The sequence below is a fragment of the Temnothorax nylanderi genome, unplaced genomic scaffold (genome assembly GCF_030848795.1).
Source record: "Temnothorax nylanderi isolate EJ_2023f unplaced genomic scaffold, tnyl_v1.0 TNYL_tig0102_pilon, whole genome shotgun sequence".
NCBI lineage: Eukaryota > Metazoa > Arthropoda > Insecta > Hymenoptera > Formicidae > Temnothorax > Temnothorax nylanderi.
In genome coordinates this window covers 454,854-475,465 of record NW_027249164.1, presented here as the reverse complement: position 1 = coordinate 475,465, position 20,612 = coordinate 454,854, and the positions used below count along the sequence as shown (strand labels likewise).

The 20,612-nt window shown below is 31.8% G+C and overlaps 2 protein-coding genes across 7 annotated transcripts; both read left to right on the top strand.

Annotated features, from left to right (window-relative positions):
• Nucleotides 1-32: 32 nt before the first annotated feature.
• On the top strand, nucleotides 33-9,168 carry LOC139775693 (cytochrome P450 4C1-like). 5 transcript variants are annotated; one of them, XM_071711918.1, is made up of 12 exons: nucleotides 1,027-1,377; nucleotides 2,118-2,263; nucleotides 2,359-2,535; nucleotides 2,701-2,810; nucleotides 3,529-3,619; nucleotides 4,098-4,292; nucleotides 4,774-4,840; nucleotides 4,984-5,110; nucleotides 5,239-5,320; nucleotides 5,413-5,525; nucleotides 5,639-5,876; nucleotides 6,203-9,168. In XM_071711918.1, the coding sequence occupies exons 3-12, from the start codon at nucleotides 2,376-2,378 to the stop codon at nucleotides 6,541-6,543; spliced, it is 1,524 nt and encodes a 507-aa protein (XP_071568019.1). In that variant the 5' UTR covers nucleotides 1,027-1,377; nucleotides 2,118-2,263; nucleotides 2,359-2,375; the 3' UTR covers nucleotides 6,544-9,168. The 5 variants fall into 5 exon arrangements, 4 of the variants coding, with proteins under 4 accessions (XP_071568022.1, XP_071568021.1, XP_071568019.1 ...); XR_011718905.1 differs by lacking the exon at nucleotides 2,118-2,263 and having other exon boundaries at nucleotides 1,031-1,377; nucleotides 6,203-7,160; nucleotides 8,828-9,168; XM_071711921.1 differs by lacking the exons at nucleotides 1,027-1,377; nucleotides 2,118-2,263 and adding an exon at nucleotides 33-227.
• Nucleotides 9,169-10,238: 1,070 nt separating this feature from the next.
• LOC139775694 (cytochrome P450 4C1-like) lies at nucleotides 10,239-19,584 on the top strand. Of its 2 annotated transcripts, XM_071711922.1 has the most exons (12): nucleotides 10,239-10,398; nucleotides 10,819-10,948; nucleotides 12,063-12,239; nucleotides 12,405-12,514; nucleotides 13,231-13,321; nucleotides 13,803-13,997; nucleotides 14,592-14,658; nucleotides 14,804-14,930; nucleotides 15,059-15,140; nucleotides 15,233-15,345; nucleotides 15,459-15,696; nucleotides 16,023-19,584. In XM_071711922.1, exons 3-12 carry the CDS (start codon nucleotides 12,080-12,082, stop codon nucleotides 16,361-16,363), a joined length of 1,524 nt encoding a protein of 507 aa, XP_071568023.1. In that variant the 5' UTR covers nucleotides 10,239-10,398; nucleotides 10,819-10,948; nucleotides 12,063-12,079; the 3' UTR covers nucleotides 16,364-19,584. The 2 variants fall into 2 exon arrangements, with proteins under 2 accessions (XP_071568023.1, XP_071568024.1); XM_071711923.1 differs by lacking the exon at nucleotides 10,239-10,398 and having other exon boundaries at nucleotides 10,802-10,948.
• The last annotated feature ends 1,028 nt before the right edge of the window (nucleotides 19,585-20,612 follow it).

Here is a 20,612-nt window from a genome sequence, read left to right as displayed (position 1 = left end):
TTTCAAGCCTGTAAAACGCGTCAGAAGTTGTTTTCACTCGTAAAAAGAAACTTGCATTCGAGAAGAGAGTTTTGTACGGTTTCAAGTTTAACGCAGGCAATGGTCTCCGGAAGTAAAAAAAATCTTATATACGCGATTGATCCTAACAATTGGTCTGCTTATATTAAAGGTTATACTTAAAAAATGTACCCGACGTCACGCCATGGAATTACAATTACACTGAACGTGTGAGTTAAGCGACAAAAAATCAACACTTTAAGCATAATACACGATTATTGATAATATATATATGCTGAGCATTAAAATTTTGTTCTTTAGATATAATTAAGTGTAATCTTCGGACGGATTGTAAAATTTCTTTATATCTACTTTTTTTATAATGATCATTTGCATATTCTCTTACTATCAACAACAAAAATATTTTCAATGTTTGTCGGCTCGTGTCACGATAATCGCGCAATTATTGCAATTGTTGCAATTATTTTATTAAATAAATGTCACACATGCGCTGACATGGAGAAACTAGTTTTTTATTTTAATAGTAATATTTATCTTAATAAAACGACGAGTATATTAAGAAAGTCCGGAATTAATTTATTAACTTAAATAAACAGTGTGAAAACGATCGCGCGACGGTAAATAATATCTTCTGTTAAAAAACAGAACCAAGAATAAACATTTGTGTAAGTGGGACGCCATACATCATCGCCTTATATCATTAATTCATATAAATTAATTACTGTCCGTGATGTACGCAAGAAAGAGGAGAGAGAACGAAGTATTTACATAACAGGTTTAGCAGGAAATTATTACAATTAAGTGTGATGAAGGTGATTAAGATGAAGGTAATCGCAAAAATGAAGTTACATACGTGCATTATATCTCGTGACGCGATAAAAATAGAAATTACATTGTCTCAGACAAGAACAGCCTTCGCTGCGGTTTGTATACATTAGTGTCTTAAGCATGTACGTTATCGCATTGTCAAATGCAAATAGTTTTGCCTCTATTCAGAACTCGAATGAAATACAGTGTTCGGTTTGATTAGCCAATCGTCGCACGAGAATTTATCATTACAGAGTCGAATAATGCGAAGTAGAAGCTCAAGATACGGATTTCATATTCTCATTGCGCGATCGAATCGTGAATCGAGGTGAGAGGCAGCAGATTCTGTAATCTTCCCTATTGCAGGAATTATAGGCGTATTATTCTATTATCTATCTTACCGCGTTTAATATTGTTCAACAAAGTGAAGCTAAATAAAGATATATCATGATTCTTAATAAATATTGAAATGCAGTAATCGAGTGTTAAAGGTGTTGATAACATATTACATAGTTAACTTTCACTACGTAGATTCTTCCGACGTGACGGACGGTGAGTACTGAGTTCATGTTTTCTGAGTATTATAAGTTAAAAAATTGATTTTGGTAAATTAAATAAAATAAACGATTAGTGAGGTTGTTTAAACCAACTTTAGACGATTTAGAATTTATATCACAATTTTATGTATAAATTTATGTGTTATGTAATACGAAAAATAATTAAAATCACAATGATTATAAAAATGTCGAAACTAAATCCGTCCTAGATAATAGATTGTTAACTGTGTATCACAACTCGATTTGTGTATTAGCTCGAAATTTGTTAAGATTTTCGGTTTGCTTCTCATTCTTTCTAAAGAACAAAAAAATAAATCAATGTTTGAAGTGCGATCTCTCTTAATCATATGCTACCTATATTATATTTTTCTAACTCAAAATTAAACTGAAAAATATGGCAATATAAATGTTCCAAGCGTCGTAATTTTCTAGAATCAGCTATTTGATTCTGTAAGTGTTGTGTCTAGTATTTGCATCGCATGTTATTCAGTTATTAAATTTGAAATCTAATAAACAACGTATATATTTCAACTTTTTGATATTAAAAAAGATTATTATACATATATATGTGAAATAGCAAATCTTTATAGACATTTCAATAAAATATAACGACAAAATATAATGATAAAAAATTTGTTGCTGATTTATTTGATTTGTAAATTTACTAATAAATGTTGCTACAAATTGCGTTGATATAACCGATACAAATATTTTACTGATCGTTTTTGTTGACAGCTGTTCTGTTGGCAAATATTATTGCGACGGAATGTATTCCTGATACGTTATCGACTTTATCGCAATCAAAAGTAGTTATGAAAATATTTTCACTCAGTACTGAGATTACATTAACGACGAAAGCATTGCCAGTGCAATTTTTTTCGGTGTGATATCAATATAATTCCATTTTAATATTTAATAACAAATTTAATAACGTACGAAATTACTTAGTAATTTAAAATATTTGATGTGTTCGCAGATACGACTGTTAGGAGAATGGATTTTATCTTTTTGGCACTATGCATTGTTGTTTTAATTTTCGCGATATTTCTGCATCAGCAGTATACTGTTCGACAGAAATTTAAAAACTTTCCCCAAATCGACGCATATCCTATCGTTGGTGTGGCGATTAAGTTAGTGAGGCTGTCGCACTATGGTAAAGAACTTTATGTATAAAATTTTATCATAATCCTTTTACAAGTGTTATTCGTATATTCATACACGGTTTAAAATAAAAAATTTACTATTAAAATTTATATAATAATTAATTTGATGGTATTAATAAATTACTAATGTGATAATTAATAATTCTAATTGCTAGAGCGCTTGAAATACTTTGTATCACTTATGGAGAGGTGCAAAGAAGAAATATTTGTACAGTGGATAGTAAACAAGCCTATGATTAATGTGTATAAGCCAGAACATTTAGAGGTAAACAATAAAATCAATTTGCTAAAGTATTATCTGTTATTTTCTGCGATAATTAATGTATTATATATAAGTGTTGAGTAATATTGAAGTATTATACAGATTGTCGTGAATATCCTGATGAAATCATCTTTTTATATAATAGTATAAAGAATTCTCGACCATTAGCATAATGTTGAGCATTCTAAGCGTGCATTCAAAAATTTATTTTTAAGTGATCTCAATGTAATAATAGAGATTAGAAGGAGAAAATAGATTATTGTAGCGAGATCTTTTCATCGCTACTATTGTGTATTCAATGCGTAATCAAATCTCGTTATTATACAATCAATTATTCGGTATATTGTAAATATATTTGTCTTGTTAGTGAAGGAACAATGGAAAATGTTAAATATTTCGCCGTGTAAATTTGTTTGAAAAAATTTAAATTTTTTCTGAAATACGATTGTTTATCTTTACCAAATCTGATTTATTATCAAGAAAAATTGTCACAACAAAATGAAGATTTTTTTGTTATAACGAAATAAATTTAAAAATTAATAATTAATTGACAGATTCAGCAAAACTGCTTTTGATAAATAGAATTAGTAGTCATATATCGATAAATCTACATAACTGGCCAAATTCGTTGCAATAGCATTAAGTACCTTACGTCAGTAAAAAATATGTTGTATATTTTCTTCGAATATTGTTGGATTATATCTTTTTTCAATATTTACAGCAAGTTTTTCCTAGCACCGTAAATATCACAAAAGGAGAAGAGTATGATCTGCTCAGACCTTGGTTGGGCAACGGACTTCTGACCTCTACAGGTAAAGACGCAACAAAATCATTACATATCTCCTTTTTAGTGCATTTCAAGTTTTATTAAAAATAAATTGCAGCTTATTTGCTATACTTTAACGTGTTTGGTCACTTACGGTTAGATAAGCTGCGTAAAAAGACAAAACAAGTTTTATCACAGATATATGTGTCTCAACACAATTAAGAAATAATATATTTTAGAACATGTGTCAATCTAAATATTATTTAGATTTATGACTCTATTGATTTACATATATTGATTATTATTAACGTTGTTTACCACAACATTGTGCAATAGTTTCTTGTGAAACGGTTTTCTTATTTACTTTGTTAATTCTCGAGTACTGATATACAGGAAAAATAAAATTGCTCTCACTTTAAAACTTAAAGCGATAACCATGTATTTTTTTAAAACTAATTTTGTAGCTGCCTTTATCTTTTGCGATTTTTACAACATAATTATATCACATTTCAATGCTGTTTTAGGTAAACAATGGTTCCACGATAGAAAACTTATTGGGCCAACGTTCCATTTTAGTATCTTAGATCAATTTGCTGTAGTTCTGTCTGAAAAATCAGAGATCCTAATAAAGTGTCTCGAAAGAGAGATAGAAAAAGATTCAAGGAAAGCCGTTGATATTTTTCCTCTTATTGTCAATGCTGCTCTCGATATTATCTGTGGTAATGTATATTTTCAATTACAATATACAATATACATATAATTACAATATTTTTTGCGAAAGAAACGTTTGTTAACACATATATTTTACGCTGCAGCTAATTTTATCAATTATTTTATGAAGAGTATGAAAGAAAAATTATAAATTAGTAAAAATATTAATTTAAATTTATCGATATTAATTTTGTTGAATCTGCAAATTATTTCGCTACATTAGTAAAAATTTGTATGTTATTCTTATTGTGTCACCAAAGCAATAATAATAAAATACCAAGAAGAAATTATTTTATATCGGCAGTGTGTTCTTACCAACAAATTTATTTAGCAAGATTTTTTTATTTTACCAATAAAACAAAGATCTTGTAGTAATATTGTTGTACTATTTACAAGCAACAAGTATTGAGTTTAATTTTAGCTTTATAAGTGATGTGAGGGAGTGATTATTAATGACTCCCTTATATAATATTAATTGTTATCTTGTAGAAACGGCAATGGGTGTGAATATACGTGCTCAAGAAACCGTAACGAAATATCATTCAACAGTAGACAAGTCAGTTTCCAAAAATCTTCTACTGCTATTATTAGTGAAACAGTTAAAAGTTTATTACTTAATAATGTTAAGAATTACCGGTGGACTTCAATCATTAATTACATATGTAATTTATGTAAATTAAATGTAAATTGAATTTTCAGAGCCTCCACGTTAATATTGAATCGACTGCTTGCACCGTGGTATTGGTCTGATTGGTTGTACTATTCCCTGCCTGTAGGAAAAGGATTTAAATCAACAATTGATATATTGCATGACTTCACGAAAGGGGTATGCTGCAGAAACCCTAACGATATGTATTTAGAAGATTAAAATAGTGTCAGAGAGTTTCACTAAATTTTTTATATTATTTCGTTAAAAAAATTTTTACATTTACGACAAACATTGATCAATTCTAGGTGATAAATAAGAAAAAGGCTGAACGAGAATCACAAAATGGCTACACAGAACACGAAAATGAGGACAATGAATTAGATATAGGTGTGATTGTAAATTATAATTATACATCATATATTATGCATATTTCTACTAGCATTTAAATATTCCTTATGTAAGAAAATTTGCTACATCAGGTAAGCGGAAGAGGAAAGCGTTCCTGGATCTGTTGTTAGACCAGAATGCGAAAGACGACACTCCCTTGACCGATGATGAGTTGAGAGCGCAAGTCGACACGTTCATGTTTGAGGTGAAATGTTCGAAATCAAAATTTTCCGATTTTCTTATTATAAATTTTTCTCTTTGAGCTCGGTAACGTATCTAGTATAAGTACGTGTAAAATAATATGTAAATGATAAATAGGGACATGACACAACAGCGGTTGCGATGACTTGGACACTTTTTCTTTTGGGTAATAATCTCGAACACCAGGAAAAAGTTCACGAAGAACTCGATGAGGTTTTCGGAGATTCAGATACGCCAGCCAGTGTAAAGGAGCTGTCGCAATTGAAGTATCTCGAAAGAGTCATAAAGGAGACACTCCGATTATTTCCAAGTGTACCTTTAATCACGAGGAAACTAACGGAAGATGTAAAATTAGGTAGGACATAACTTTACGTACCAATTGAATAAAGAATTTTGAGGAATTTACTAATATGTAAATTCATTTACAAGGCAGTTGAAATGTAACGATGCGAGAAATGTTTTTGGAGATATTTTTTAAAGATTAGTATTTAATAAATATTTTTATTATTTATTAAAAACTAAACAAATAAAAATTAAAGCAATTTATTTGAAGATCGATAACTTAATATTAAAAGTCGGTCTAATTTTTAGATCATAAAAGCTTTATATTGACAAAGATAGTCAATGTAACGTTTTATAAGCAAATGCAGTCTATATATTAATTTATTTGTTCTGTTTTAGATAATTATACACTTCCGAAAGGTGCCTCGATCACATTGGCAATCCTTTTAGCACACCGAAACCCAAAGGTTTGGCCGGATCCAATGAAGTTTGATCCGGACCGCTTCCTTCCAGAAAACTCAAAGCATAGGAATCCGTATGCCTACGTTCCGTTCAGCGCTGGACCGAGAAACTGTATAGGCCAGAGATTCGCTCTACTCGAAGAGAAAATCATGTTGGCTGCTATTCTGAGAAAGTGGAGGGTGAAGAGTGTGAAAACGCTCGACACGATTGAGTACGGCGGTGCTCTCATTTTGCGACCATGCGAGGAAGTACTCATACATTTCACGCCGAAGAAATGAACATTTCGCCAGCAAATATATGCTTTTTTATAATGCAATTTTTATAACTTCTATCAATTACAAAATTTAAATGTTTTTCTCATTATGTGGTATGTATGTACACTGCCCGTCAACGATTCCTTTTCTGAGATAAGGGGGGAACATAGAAGCCTAGAGACGCTAATTGGTTACTTTTATTAAAGTTACCAGACCTTCTGTGTTCCCAGGGAAGGAATCGTTGACGGGAGTGTACATAATATTATATATACATACATATATAATACACATATTCTTACATATGTGAATAATATTTACGAAAATCGAATGAAGATACTGGCATATATTAATGCAATCACAATTTTATCAGCGTCATTATTGATAAATACAATCCGGGATCTTGTCTTGTAAACAAGGAGTATCTTAAGCTAACAAAAATAGCTTTGACGATAATAAATGTTATTCACTCAACAACTTGGAATATGAAGACAAACATTGATGAACATCTTTAAACCAAAACATAACGTATGCACTTTCTGGATGCGACGAGATTCTTTTAATGTTGAAAATTGGTTGGCTAACGATTGATTTAGATCTACTCTTGGAATCTTACAAAACGCAGATTTGTGCCGTTATAAAATGTACGTGCTGAAAACGGAATGTAATATGCCGTGTTATGAGGTAAACAAGAAATTAGTTTTAACATGTTGAGAAATTATGTTTTGGTTTACAAGAAATAGAATTTTTTGTGGATTTCTTATTATACGTGAGTAATTTCTTATTCTTAATTTTCCTCATATTTAATTTCTTGTTTATTCCTTACAATTCGGTATGTTTAATTTTTTATTGCTCGGTTTTACTTGTCTATTGTATTACGTGCTCGAGTTTTATTTCTTTATTGTATGTATTGCATGCGAAGTTGATTTGTGTAATTCACGCCAATGATTATAATGCGCTGAATCAATCACTTACGTATTTGAATTTTTAATCGTAGCGTATGTCTGTTTTATAAGTGTAAATAAATACGTAATATTAATTGTTTATTCCTATTATATTGTTCAGTTTACGATAATGAACTTTATTCAAACAAATTAATTATACTGTTTGTTCTAAATTTTTCGGAATTTTTGATTGCAAATATTAAAATGATATTTATCGAAAGATTTAAAGAAATATCGCGATAAGTAAAAAAAAGTTTCTACTGTAAATTCAAAATTATTGAATCAAATTTTCAGCGCGATATTTTCGAGGCGATAAGGTTGACAATAAGGAGTTAAATCGATGTGAACTTAGCGACTAGTATGAGAATGCGGAGCGTCAGGCGTTATTTGTCCGGTATTTGTATCCGAGATTTTCGCTCGAATTACTACGATGCATCCGCGGTTCCGGCAACTTTTATCTTGGCCAACCCTTATAGAAAAATACACTCAACCCATAGAAAAACCCTTAAAGTTGGGTGTGATTTCGGACCGCCAATAGAAGGTTAACCATCATTTAAATGGTTAACGTTCTATTGGCGGTCCGAAATCACACCCAACTTTAAGGGTTTTTCTATGGGTTGAGTGTATTTTTCTATAAGGGAAGAACGCGGAATGAGCTTTCAACATCGCAAACCGAAAGCACTGAGGGTAATTTCAATCAATTTCGGTTAACTCTTTTAATAGGCGACTAACTCGTCATATGACGCTGCATCGTTAATATGAATAGAGTCATTAATTTTTTCTTGTCTTTATATATGGGAAAGAAGACAACAAATTATACGTAGTCAGAAACTTTGTCACAAGTAATTCCAGCAGTTGTATTATAACTTTATTGTAGACAGAATTATTAATTCGTTGTTGTTTGACATGTGGAAAAAGAAATTAGATCACTCAGATCAGAAATAGCGAATTTCGTGTTAGGTAGACACTCTGCCGTGAGCAATTCTGTCGGTCGAATTAATCGGCGATCAACTCGTTATCACAGACAGAATTTTAATTTTTTGTTCGACATGAAAATAAGAATAGAACAATATAGCTTTAAATTTTGCTCTAAGCAATTTTATCAGTTGCGGAATCGCTGATCAAGTTTCGAGCGAAGTCTTATATGTCCATTTCTATCGATGTAGATTTCAACTTTAATCTCGGTTTGACTTAACATGTTTAAAATAAAAAGAGCGCCCCATGTTTTGTCGATGAGTCAGTAGCCTTCCACGCAGAAGATACGCGAATAAAATACCGAACGCAGCAAAGATCGATCGATATTCTCCTCGGGATTATAATACGAATGAATGAATGAATCAGTGGCGGAAGAACGCTTTTTGTTACAGGTGATTCTCAGCTCGTGTTCGTCCTGGCCACAGAAGGCCAGCCGGGGTCGGCTCTCGAATGTCTCTGCGCCCCTGCTTATCGCGGCGTTCTGATCGGATTATTGTTCGTAGACGCTCTTCTCCTGTGGCCTGGAGAATTCTTGTCCACTTGTCTACCATCGATCATGCCGTTTACTCTGCCGCCCGTCACATGTAACGTCATTGAGACTCCCCCCGTTGATACGATAACTGACTCATAACTGAAACGCCTAATCACGCTCACGTAAATGAACGTTGCGATACCGCGGTTGCAATTTAACAAACACTGTACAATCTTTAATAAAGATCAAGTTACTTTTCAAGATCTTTTCAAGCCTGATGTAAAACGCGTCAGGAGTTGTTTTTACTCGTAAAAGGAAACTTGCATTCGAGAAGAGAGTTTTGTACGATTTCAAGTTTAACACAGGCAATGATCTTCGAAACTGAAAAACTTTTATATACGCGATTGGTCCTCATAATTGGTTTGCTTATATTATTAAAGGTAATATACTTAAAAAAATGTACCCGATGTCACGCCATGGAATGTTAATTAAATTGAACGTGTAAGTTAAGCGACAAAAAATCAAAACTTACTCCAAGCATAATACACGATTATTAATAATATATATATGCTGAGCGTTAAAATTTTGTTTTTTAGATATAATTAAGCGTAACTTTCGGACGGATTGTGAAATTTCTACTTTTTTATTATGACAATTTGCATATTCTCTTGCTATATCAACAACAAAAATATTTTCAATGTTTGTCAGCTCGTGTCACGATAATCGCGCAATTATTACAATTGTTGCAATTATTTTATTAAATAAATCTCACACATGTGACATTTAGATGACATTGAGAAACCTGTTTTTTATTAATAGTAACATATATCTTAATAAAACGGCGAGTATATTAAGAGAGTCCGAAACTAAGTTAACTCAAATAAACAGTATGAAAAATATCGCGCGACGGTAAAATATCTTCTGTTAAAAAACAGAACTAACAATAAACATTTGTGTAATTGGGACGTCATACATCATCGCCTTATATCATTAATTCATATAAATTAATTACTGTCCGTGATGTACGCAAGAAAGAGGAGAGAGCTGAACAAAGTATTTACATAACAGGTTTTGCAGGAAACTATTACAATTAAGTGTGATGCAGGTGATTAAGATAAAGATAATCGCAAAAATGAAGTTACATACGTGCATTATACCTCGTGACGCGATAAAAATAGAAATTACATTATCTCGGTCAAGAATAGCCTTCGTTGTAGTTTGATATACATAGTGTCTTAAGCATGCACGTTATCGCATTGTCAAATGCAAATTTTGTTTTGCCTTTGTTCTATCTCGTCGCTTATAAAAGCACCTTTCACGTCGACACTTTTTCAAAACGTCAGAGAAACTGCAGAACTCGAACGAAATACAGTATTCGGTTTGATTATCCAATTGTCGCACGAGTATTTATCGTTACAGTGTCGAATAACGCGAGGTATAGAAGCTCAAGATGCACTGAGAAACCCATTTGGCTGGAATAATCAAATTTTGGTAGACACACCATAAATTATTTGTTTCTATATGAGCAAACAAACACTTTTGTTGGAAGAACAAAATAATTTTGTACGAAGACTATGTACGTGGAACCAAATAATTTGTTCAAAGAACAAAAGATCCAATTCGGCTGCAACCTAATACGCGGACTATTTGTTTAAACGAACAAAGTAAATTATTGTGTTATACAGAGAAAAATAATTTGTTTCGCTACGAATTATCTACGAATCGCAACTACAACAATAATTTTTGTTTCGGACAACACGAATTTAGGTAATATTTGTTAAAGGAACAAAATACTTTCCAACAAAAGAAGTTGGTTTCTCTAAACAACCTAATCATTTGCAGAAATCAATTAATTTAATTCAACGAAACAAAATTGCCAACAAAAAAATTTTGGTTCTGTCAACTAATTAGGTCTCTCAGTGTACGGATTTCGCATTCTCATTGCACGATCGAATCTTGAATCGAGGTGAGAGGCAGCAGATTCTGTAATCTTCCATATTGCAGGAATTATAGGCGTATTATTCTTCCGACGTGACGGACGGTAAGTACTGAAAGTTCATATTTTCTAATAATAAGACTTATAAGTTATTTAAAAAAATCTTCTGGTAAATTAAATAAAATAAACAATTATTGTGGTTGTTTAAGCCAACTTCAGACGATTTATAATTTGTATCACAATTAGAGAGAGAATTTTATGTATAAAAAATTTATGTGTTACGTAATACAAAAAATTAAAATCACAGTGATTATAAAAATGTCAAAACTAAATACGTTCTATAGATAATAGATTATTAACTGTATACCACAACTGTATTAGCTTAATATTTGTTAAGATTTTCAGTTTTGCTTCTCATTCTTTCTAAAGAACAAAATAAATCGCAATGTTCGAAGTGCGATCTCTCTTTAAACACATATATGCTACAACTAAATTCAAGATGCATTAAATTAAATTTAGGAAAATATTATTTTGTATAAAAAAAGTGATGTTTCTTTGTCCGATTTGGCAAAGGGCTTTAGAAATATATTATATTTTTCTAACTCAAAATTGAACTGATAAGTATGGCAATATAAATGTTCCAAGCGTCGTAATTAATTTTACTATAATCAGCTATTTGATTCTGTAAGTGCGATGTCTATAGTATTTGTATCGCGTGTTATTCAGTCATTAAATTGGAAATCTAATAAACAACGTATATTTCAATTTTTTAGTATTAAAAAGAATTATTATACATATATATGTCAAATAGCAAATATTTTTGGAAATTTCAATAAAATACAGCAATAAAATATAATAATAAAAAATTTGTTTCTGAATTATTTGATTTATAAATCTACTAGTACATGTTGCTAAAAATTGCATTGATATAATCGATATAAATTCTTTACTGATCGTTTTTGTTGACAGCTGTTCTGTTGGCAAATATTATTGCAACGGAATGTATTCCTGATATGTTATCGATTTTATCGCAATCAAAAGTATCTATGCATAGATGAAAGATATTTTTACTTAGTACTAAGACTACGTTAACGGCGAAAGCATTGCCAGTGCCATTTTTTTCGGTGTGATATGAATATAATTCCGTTTTAATATTTAATAACAAATTTAATAACTTACGAGTTTACTTAGTAATTTAAAATATTTGATGTGTTCGCAGATACGACTGTTAGGAGAATGGATTTTATCTTTTTGGCACTATGCATTGTTGTTTTGATTTTCGCGATTTTTATGCATCAGCAGTATACTGTTCGACAGAAATTTAAAAACTTTCCCCAAATCGACGCATATCCTATCGTTGGTGTGGCGATTAAGTTAGCGAGGCTGTCGCAATATGGTAAAGAACTTTATGTATAAAATTTTATCATAATCCTTTTACAAGTGTTATTCGTATATTCTTACACGGTTTAAAGTAAAAAGTTTACTATTAAAATTTATATAATAATTAATTTTTTGGTATTAATAAATTACTAATGTAATAATTAATAACTCTAATTACTAGGGCGCATGAAATACTTAATATCAAGTATGGAGAAGTGTAAAGAAGAAATATTTATACACTGGCTTGTAAGCAAGCCTATGATTAATGTGTATAAGCCAGAACATTTAGAGGTAAACAATAAAATCAATTTGCTAAAATATCATCTGTTATTTTCTGCGATAATTAATGTATTATATATAAGTGTTGAGTAATTGAAGTATTATAAAGATTGTCGTGAATATCCTGATGAAATTATCTTTTTATATAATAGTATAAAGAATTCTCGACCATTCGCATAATGTTGAGCATTCTAAGCGTGCATTTATAAATTTATTTTTAGTGATATCTCAATGTAATAATAGAGATTAGAAGGAGAAAACAGATTGTTGTAGGAAGATCTTTTTATCGCTATTGTATATTCAATGCGTAATCAAATCTCGTTATTATACAATCAATTATTCGGTATATTGTAAATATATTTGTCTTGTTAGTGAGGAAACAATGGAAAATGTTAAATATTTCGCCGTGTAAATTTGTTTGAAAAAATTTAAATTTTTTTCTGAAATACGATAGTTTATCTTTACCAAATCTGATTTATTATCAAGAAAAATTATCACAGCAAAATGAAGATTTTTTTGTTATAACGAAATAAATTTAAAAAATTAATAATTAATTGACAGATTCAGCAAAACTGCTTTTGATAAATAGAATTAGTAGTTATATATCAATAAATCTACATAACTGACTAAATTCGTTTAAATAGCATTAAGTACCTTATGTCAGTAAAAAATATGTTGTATATTTTCTTCGAATATTGTTGGGTTATATCTTTTATCAATATTTACAGCAAATTTTTCCTAGCACCGTAAATATCACAAAAGGAGAAGAGTATGATATGCTCAGACCATGGTTGGGCAACGGACTTCTGACCTCTACAGGTAAAGACGCAACAAAATCATCACATACCTCCTTTTTTATGCATTTCAAGTTTTATTAAAAATAAATTGCAGCTTATTTGCTATACTTTAACATGTTTGGTCACTTACGGTTAGATAAGCGGCGCAAAAAGACAAAACAAGTTTTATCACAGATATATGTGCCTCAACACAATTAAGAAATAATATATTTTAGAACATATGTGTCTATCTAAATATTATTTAGATTTATGACTCTATTGATTTACATATATTGATTATTCACGTTGTTTGCCACAACATTGTGCAAACAAGTTTCTTGTGAAACGGTTTTCTTATTTACTTTACTAATTATCGAGTACTGATATACAGGAAAAATAAGAGATTGCTCTATCACTTTAAAAATTAAAGCGATAACAATGTATCTTTTTACCTAACTTTGTAGCTGCCTTTGTCTTTTGCGATTTTTACAACATAATTATATCACATTTCAATGCTGTTTTAGGTAAACAGTGGTTCCACGATAGAAAACTTATTGGGCCAACGTTCCATTTTAGTATATTAGATCAATTTGCTGTGGTTCTGTCTGAAAAAGCAGAGATCCTAATAAAGTGTCTCGAAAGAGAGATAGAAAAAAATTCAGGGAAAGCCGTTGATGTTTTCCCTCTTATTGTCAACGCTACTCTCGATATTATCTGTGGTAATGTATATTTTCAATTACAATATACAATATACATATAATTACAACATTTTTTGCGAAAGAAACGTTTGTTAACACATATATTTTACGCAGCAGCTAATTTTATCAATTATTTTATGAAGAGTAAGAAAGAAAAATTATAAATTAGTAAAAATATTAATTTAAATTTATCGATATTAATTTTGTTGAATTTGCAAATTATTTCGCTACAATAGTAAACATTTGTATGTTATTCTTATTGTGTCACCAAAGCAAAAATAATAAAATGCCAAGAACACCGATAGTATGCATGTTGCATAAGACGTCGTAAAGATATCTTTCAGGCACCTTTAAATCTAAAAGACATCTTAAAGACGTCTTATGCAACATGCATGCTATCTGGAAAGAAATTATTTTATATCGGCAGTAAATTTGTGTTCTTACCAACAAATTTATTTAGCAAGATTTTTCTATTTTACCAATAAAACAAAGATCTTGTAGTAATATTGTTGTACTATTTACAAGCAACAAGTATTGAATTTAATTTTAGCTTTATAAGTGATGTGAGGGAGTGATTATTAATGACTCTCTTATATAATGTCAATTATCTTGTAGAAACGGCAATGGGTGTGAATATACGTGCTCAAGAAACCGTAACAAAATATCATTCAACAGTAGACAAGTCAGTTTCCAAAAATCTTCTACTGCTATATTATTAGTGAAACAGTTAAAAGTTTATTACTTAATAATGTTAAGAATTACCGGTGGACTTCAATCATTAATTACATATGTAATTTATGTAAATTAAATGTAAATTGAATTTTCAGATCCTCCAGGTTAATATGGAATCGAATACTTACACCGTGGTATTGGTCTGATTGGTTGTACTATTCCCTGCCTGTAGGAAAGGGATTTAAATCAGCAATTGATATGTTGCATGACTTCACGAAAGGGGTATGTTGCAGAAACCCTAACTATATGTATTTAGAAGATTAAAATAGTGTCAGAGAGTTTCACTAAATTTTTTATATTATTCCGTTAAAAAAATTTTTACATTTACGACAAACATCGATAAATTCTAGGTGATAAATAAGAAAAAGGCTGAACGACAATCACAAAATGGCTACACAGAACACGAAAATGAGGACAATGAATTAGATATAGGTGTGATTGTAAATTATAATTATACATCATATATTATGCATATTTCTACTAGCATTTAAATATTCCTTATGTAAGAAAATTTGCTACATCAGGTAAGCGGAAGAGGAAAGCGTTCCTGGACCTGTTGTTAGATCAGAATGCGAAAGACGACACTCCCTTGACCGATGATGAGTTGAGAGCGCAAGTCGACACGTTCATGTTTGAGGTGAAATGTTCGAAATCAAAATCTTCCGATTTTCTTATTATAAATTTTTCTCTTTGAGCTCGGTAACGTATCTAGTATAAGTACGTGTAAAATAATATGTAAATGATAAATAGGGACATGACACAACAACGGTTGCGATGACTTGGACACTCTTTCTTTTGGGTAATAATCTCGAACACCAGGAAAAAGTTCACGAAGAACTCGATGAGGTTTTCGGAGATTCAGATACGCCAGCCAGTGTAAAGGAGCTGTCGCAATTGAAGTATCTCGAAAGAGTCATAAAGGAGACACTCCGATTATTTCCAAGTGTACCTTTAATCACGAGGAAACTAACGGAAGATGTAAAATTAGGTAGGACATAACTTTACGTACCAATTGAATAAAGAATTTTGAGGAATTTACTAATATGTAAATTCATTTACAAGGCAGTTGAAATGTAACGATGCGAGAAATGTTTTTGGAGATATTTTTGAAAGATTAGTATTTAATAAATATTTTTATTATTTATTAAAAACTAAACAAATAAAAATTAAAGCAATTTATTTGAAGATCGATAACTTAATATTGAAAGTCGGTCTAATTTTTAGATCATAAAAGCTTTATATTGACAAAGATAGTCAATGTAACGTTTTATAAGCAAATGCAGTCTATATATTAATTTATTTGTTCTGTTTTAGATAATTATACACTTCCGAAAGGTGCCTCGATCACATTGGCAATCCTTTTAGCACACCGAAACCCAAAGGTTTGGCCGGATCCAATGAAGTTTGATCCGGACCGCTTCCTTCCAGAAAACTCAAAGCATAGGAATCCGTATGCCTACGTTCCGTTCAGCGCTGGACCGAGAAACTGTATAGGCCAGAGATTCGCTCTACTCGAAGAGAAAATCATGTTGGCTGCTATTCTGAGAAAGTGGAGGGTGAAGAGTGTGAAAACGCTCGACACGATTGAGTACGGCGGTGCTCTCATTTTGCGACCATTCGAGGAAGTACTCATACATTTCACGCCGAAGAAATGAACAGTTCGCCAGCAAATATATGCTTTTTTATAATGCGATTTTTATAACTTCCATCGATTACAAAATTTAAATGTTTTCTCATTATGTGGTATGTATATATGTACACTGTCCGTCAAAGATTCCTTTCCTGAGATAAGGGGGGAACATAGAAGCCTAGAGACGCTAACTGGTTACTTCTATTAAAGTCACCAGAACTTCTGTGTTCTCAGGGAAGGAATCGTTGACGGGAGTGTAGATAATATTATATATACAATATATACATACATATATAATACACATATTCTTACATATGTGAATAATATTACGAAAATGAAGATACTGGCACATATTAATGCAATCACAATTTTATCAGCGTCATTATTGATAAATCCGGGATCTTGTCTTGTAAACAAGGAGTATCTCTCCAGGTCTTGAGTATTCACTCAACGACCTGGAATATGAAGACAAACATTGATAAACATCTTTAAACCAAAACATAACGTATACATTTTCTGGATGCGAGATTCTCTTTTAATGTTGAAAATTGGTTGGCTAACGATTGGCTAATTATTCAGCGAATAAATTGCAATAATTACTTAACACTTTTCGAGATGTTATTTAGATCTACTATTGGAATCTTACAAAATGCAGATTTCTGCCGTTATAAAATGTACGTGCTGAAAACGGAATGTAATATGCCGTGTTATGAGGTAAACAAGGAATTAGTTTTAACATGTTGAGAAATTATGTTTTGGTTTACAAGAAATATAATTTTTTGTGGATTTCTTATTATACGTGAGTAATTTCTTATTTTTAATTGTCCTCATATTTAATTTCTTGTTTATTCCTTACAATTTCGTATGTTTAATTTTTTATTGCTCGGTTTTACTTTTCTATTGTATTACGTGCTTGAGTTTTATTTCTTTATTGTATGTATTGCGTGCGAAGCTGATTTGTATAATTCACGCCAATGATTATAATGCGCTGAATCAATCACTTACGTTCGAATTTTCAATCGCAGCGTATGTCTGTCTGTTTTATAAGTGTAAATAAATGCGCAATATTAATTGTTTATTCCTATTATATTGTTCAGTTTACGATAATAAACTTTATTCAAACAAATTAATTATACTGTTCGTTCTAATTTTTTCGGAATTCTTGATTGCAAATATTAAAATGATATTCATCGAAAGATTTAAAGAAATATCGCGATAAGTAAAAAAGTTTCTACTGTAAATTCAAAATTATTTAATCAAATTTTCAGCGCGGTATTTTCGAGGCGATAAGGTTGACAGTAAGGAGTTAAATCGATGTGAACTTAGCGACTAGTATGAGAATGCGGAGCGTCAGGCGTTATTTGTCCGGTATTTGTATCCGAGATTTTCGCTCGAATTACTACGATGCATCCGCGGTTCCGGCAACTTTTATCTTGGCCAAGAACCCGGAATGAGCTTTCAACATCGCAAACCGAAAGCACTGAGGGTAATTTCAATCAATTTCGGTTAACTCTTTTAATCGGCGACTAACTCGTCATATGACGCTGCATCGTTAATATGAATAGAGTCATTAATTTTTTCTTGTCTTTATATACATGGGAAAGGAGACAACAAATTATACGTAGTCAGAAACTTTGTCACAAGTAATTTCAGCAGTTGTATTATAAACTTTCTCGACAGAATTATTAATTCATTGTTGTTCGACATGTGGAAAAAGAAATTAAATGAGAAACAGCGAATTTTGTATTAGGCAGACACTCTGCCGTGAGCAATTCTGTCGGTCGAATTAATCGGCGATCAACTCGTCATCACAGACAGAATTTTAATTTTTTGTTGTTTGACATGAAAATAAGAATAGAACAATATAGCTTTAAATTTTGCTCTAAGCAATTTTATCAGTTGCGGAATCGCTGATCAAGTTTCGAGCAAAGTCTCATATGTCCATTTCTATCGATGTATAGATTTCAACTTTAATCTCGGTTTGACTTACTTTTTATTTTTTTCTAATTCTTAGAAAACGGAGATAAACGAAAGATAAAAAGTAAGTTAAACCGAGATTAAGGTTAATCTACATTGATAGAAATGGACATTAGTCGAAGTCGCCTCGAGCAGGCAAGCGAGTCATGACGGTGCCTCGAGAACAGTAACGTTACACCGATTTTGAATCGCGGGTTGAATCGCGTGCGGAGTGCGCCTCGCGAAATGGCGCTCGAGCCGTTCTGCGCGTGCGCATTATTGAAAGTCCAAAAGTGAATCTCGCGCGCGAAGGACTGTTGGCGATATGTCGCGATTGTCGCGGCGATGCTCGCCGTATCGCGGACAATTGCCGTAATGCAGGTCGAATGTTGTTTAACGTAATTATTAAGAATTTTATTTCATGTATAAATCGAAATGACTTCCGCGAATCATCTGCAAATGACGTGTTTGAAATGTATTCTATGTTTTGTCTAGTCAATTGCATTCCACACAGATAATGAACGATATGACGAAACAAAGATCGATATTTTTCTCGGGATTTTATTTTGACTATTTTAATAAAATAATTTTTCCGCAAATTAGCTGAAATCTGCAAAAACCGTGTTTAATGTTTAAAATAAAAAGTGCGTCCCATGTTTTGTCGAGTCAGTAGCCTCCCACGCAGAAAATACGCGAATAAAATTACGAACGCAGCAAAGATCGATCGATATTCTCCTCGGGATTATAATACGAATGAATGAATGAATCAGTGGCGGAAGTACGCTTTTTGTTACAGGCGATTTTCAGCTCGTGTTCGTCAGGGTAGCGATCATACATGTAACTTTTTCCTTAAAGCGGAAACGTGAAAAGTTTATCTCTTTCTATTCAACACCAATAGAAAGAGATAGTTACATGAAACTTTTCACTTTTCACGTTTCCGCTCAAGGGAAAAAGTTACATGATCGCTACCCTGGCCACAGAAGGCCAGCCGAGGTCGGCTCTCGAATGTCTTTGCGCCCCTGCTTATCGCGGCGTTCTGATCGGATTATTGTTCGTAGACGATCTTCATTTGTGGCCTGGAGAATTCTTGCCCACTTGTCTACCATCGATCATCCCGATTACTCTGCCGCCCGTCACATGTAACGACATTGAGCCTCCCCGTTGATACGATAACTGACTCATATAGCTGAAACGCCTAATCACGCTCACGTAAATGAACGTTTGCGATACCGCGGTTGCAATTTAACCCAAACACTGTACAATCTTTAATAAAGATCAAGTTACTTCGTCCGGAGATCTTTTTAAGCCTGTAAAACGCGTCAAGAGTTGTTTTTACTCGTAAAAGGAAACTTGCATTCGAGAAGAGAGTTTTGTACGATTTCAAGTTTAACGCAGGCAATGATCTTCGAAACTGAAAAACTTTTATATACGCGATTGGTCCTCATAATTGGTTTGCTTATATTATTAAAGGTAATATATATACTTAAAAAAATGTACCCGATGTCACGCCATGGAATGTTAATTAAATTGAACGTGTAAGTTAAGCGACAAAAAATCAAAACTTACTCCAAACATAATACACGATTATTGATAATATGTATAATATGCTGAGCGTTAAAATTTTGTTTTTTATATATAATTAAGCGTGACTTTCGGACGGATTGTGAAATTTCTTTATATCTACTTTTTTATTATGACAATTTGTATATTTCTCTTGCTATATCAACAACAAAAATATTTTCAATGTTTGTCAGCTCGTGTCACGATAATCGCGCAATTATTACAATTGTTGCAATTATTTTACTAAATAAATGTCACACATGTGACATTTAGATGACATTGAGAAACTTGTTTTTTATTAATAGTAACATATATCTTAATAAAACGGCGAGTATATTAAGAGAGTCCGAAACTAAGTTAACTCAAATAAACAGTGTGAAAACGATCGCGCGACGGTAAAATATCTTCTGTTAAAAAACAGAACTATCAATAAACATTTGTGTAATTGGGACGTCATACATCATCGCCTTATATCATTAATTCATATAAATTAATTACTGTCCGTAATGTACGCAAGAAAGAGGAGAGAGAACGACGTATTTACATAACAGGTTTTGCAGGAAACTATTACAATTACGTGTGATGAAGGTGATTTAGATGAAGATAATCGCAAAAATGAAGTTACATATACGTGCATTATATACCTCGTGACGCGATAAAAATAGAAATTACATTATCTCGGTCAAGAATAGCCTTCGTTGTAGTTTGATATACATAGTGTCTTAAGCATGCACGTTATCGCATTGTCAAATGCAAAT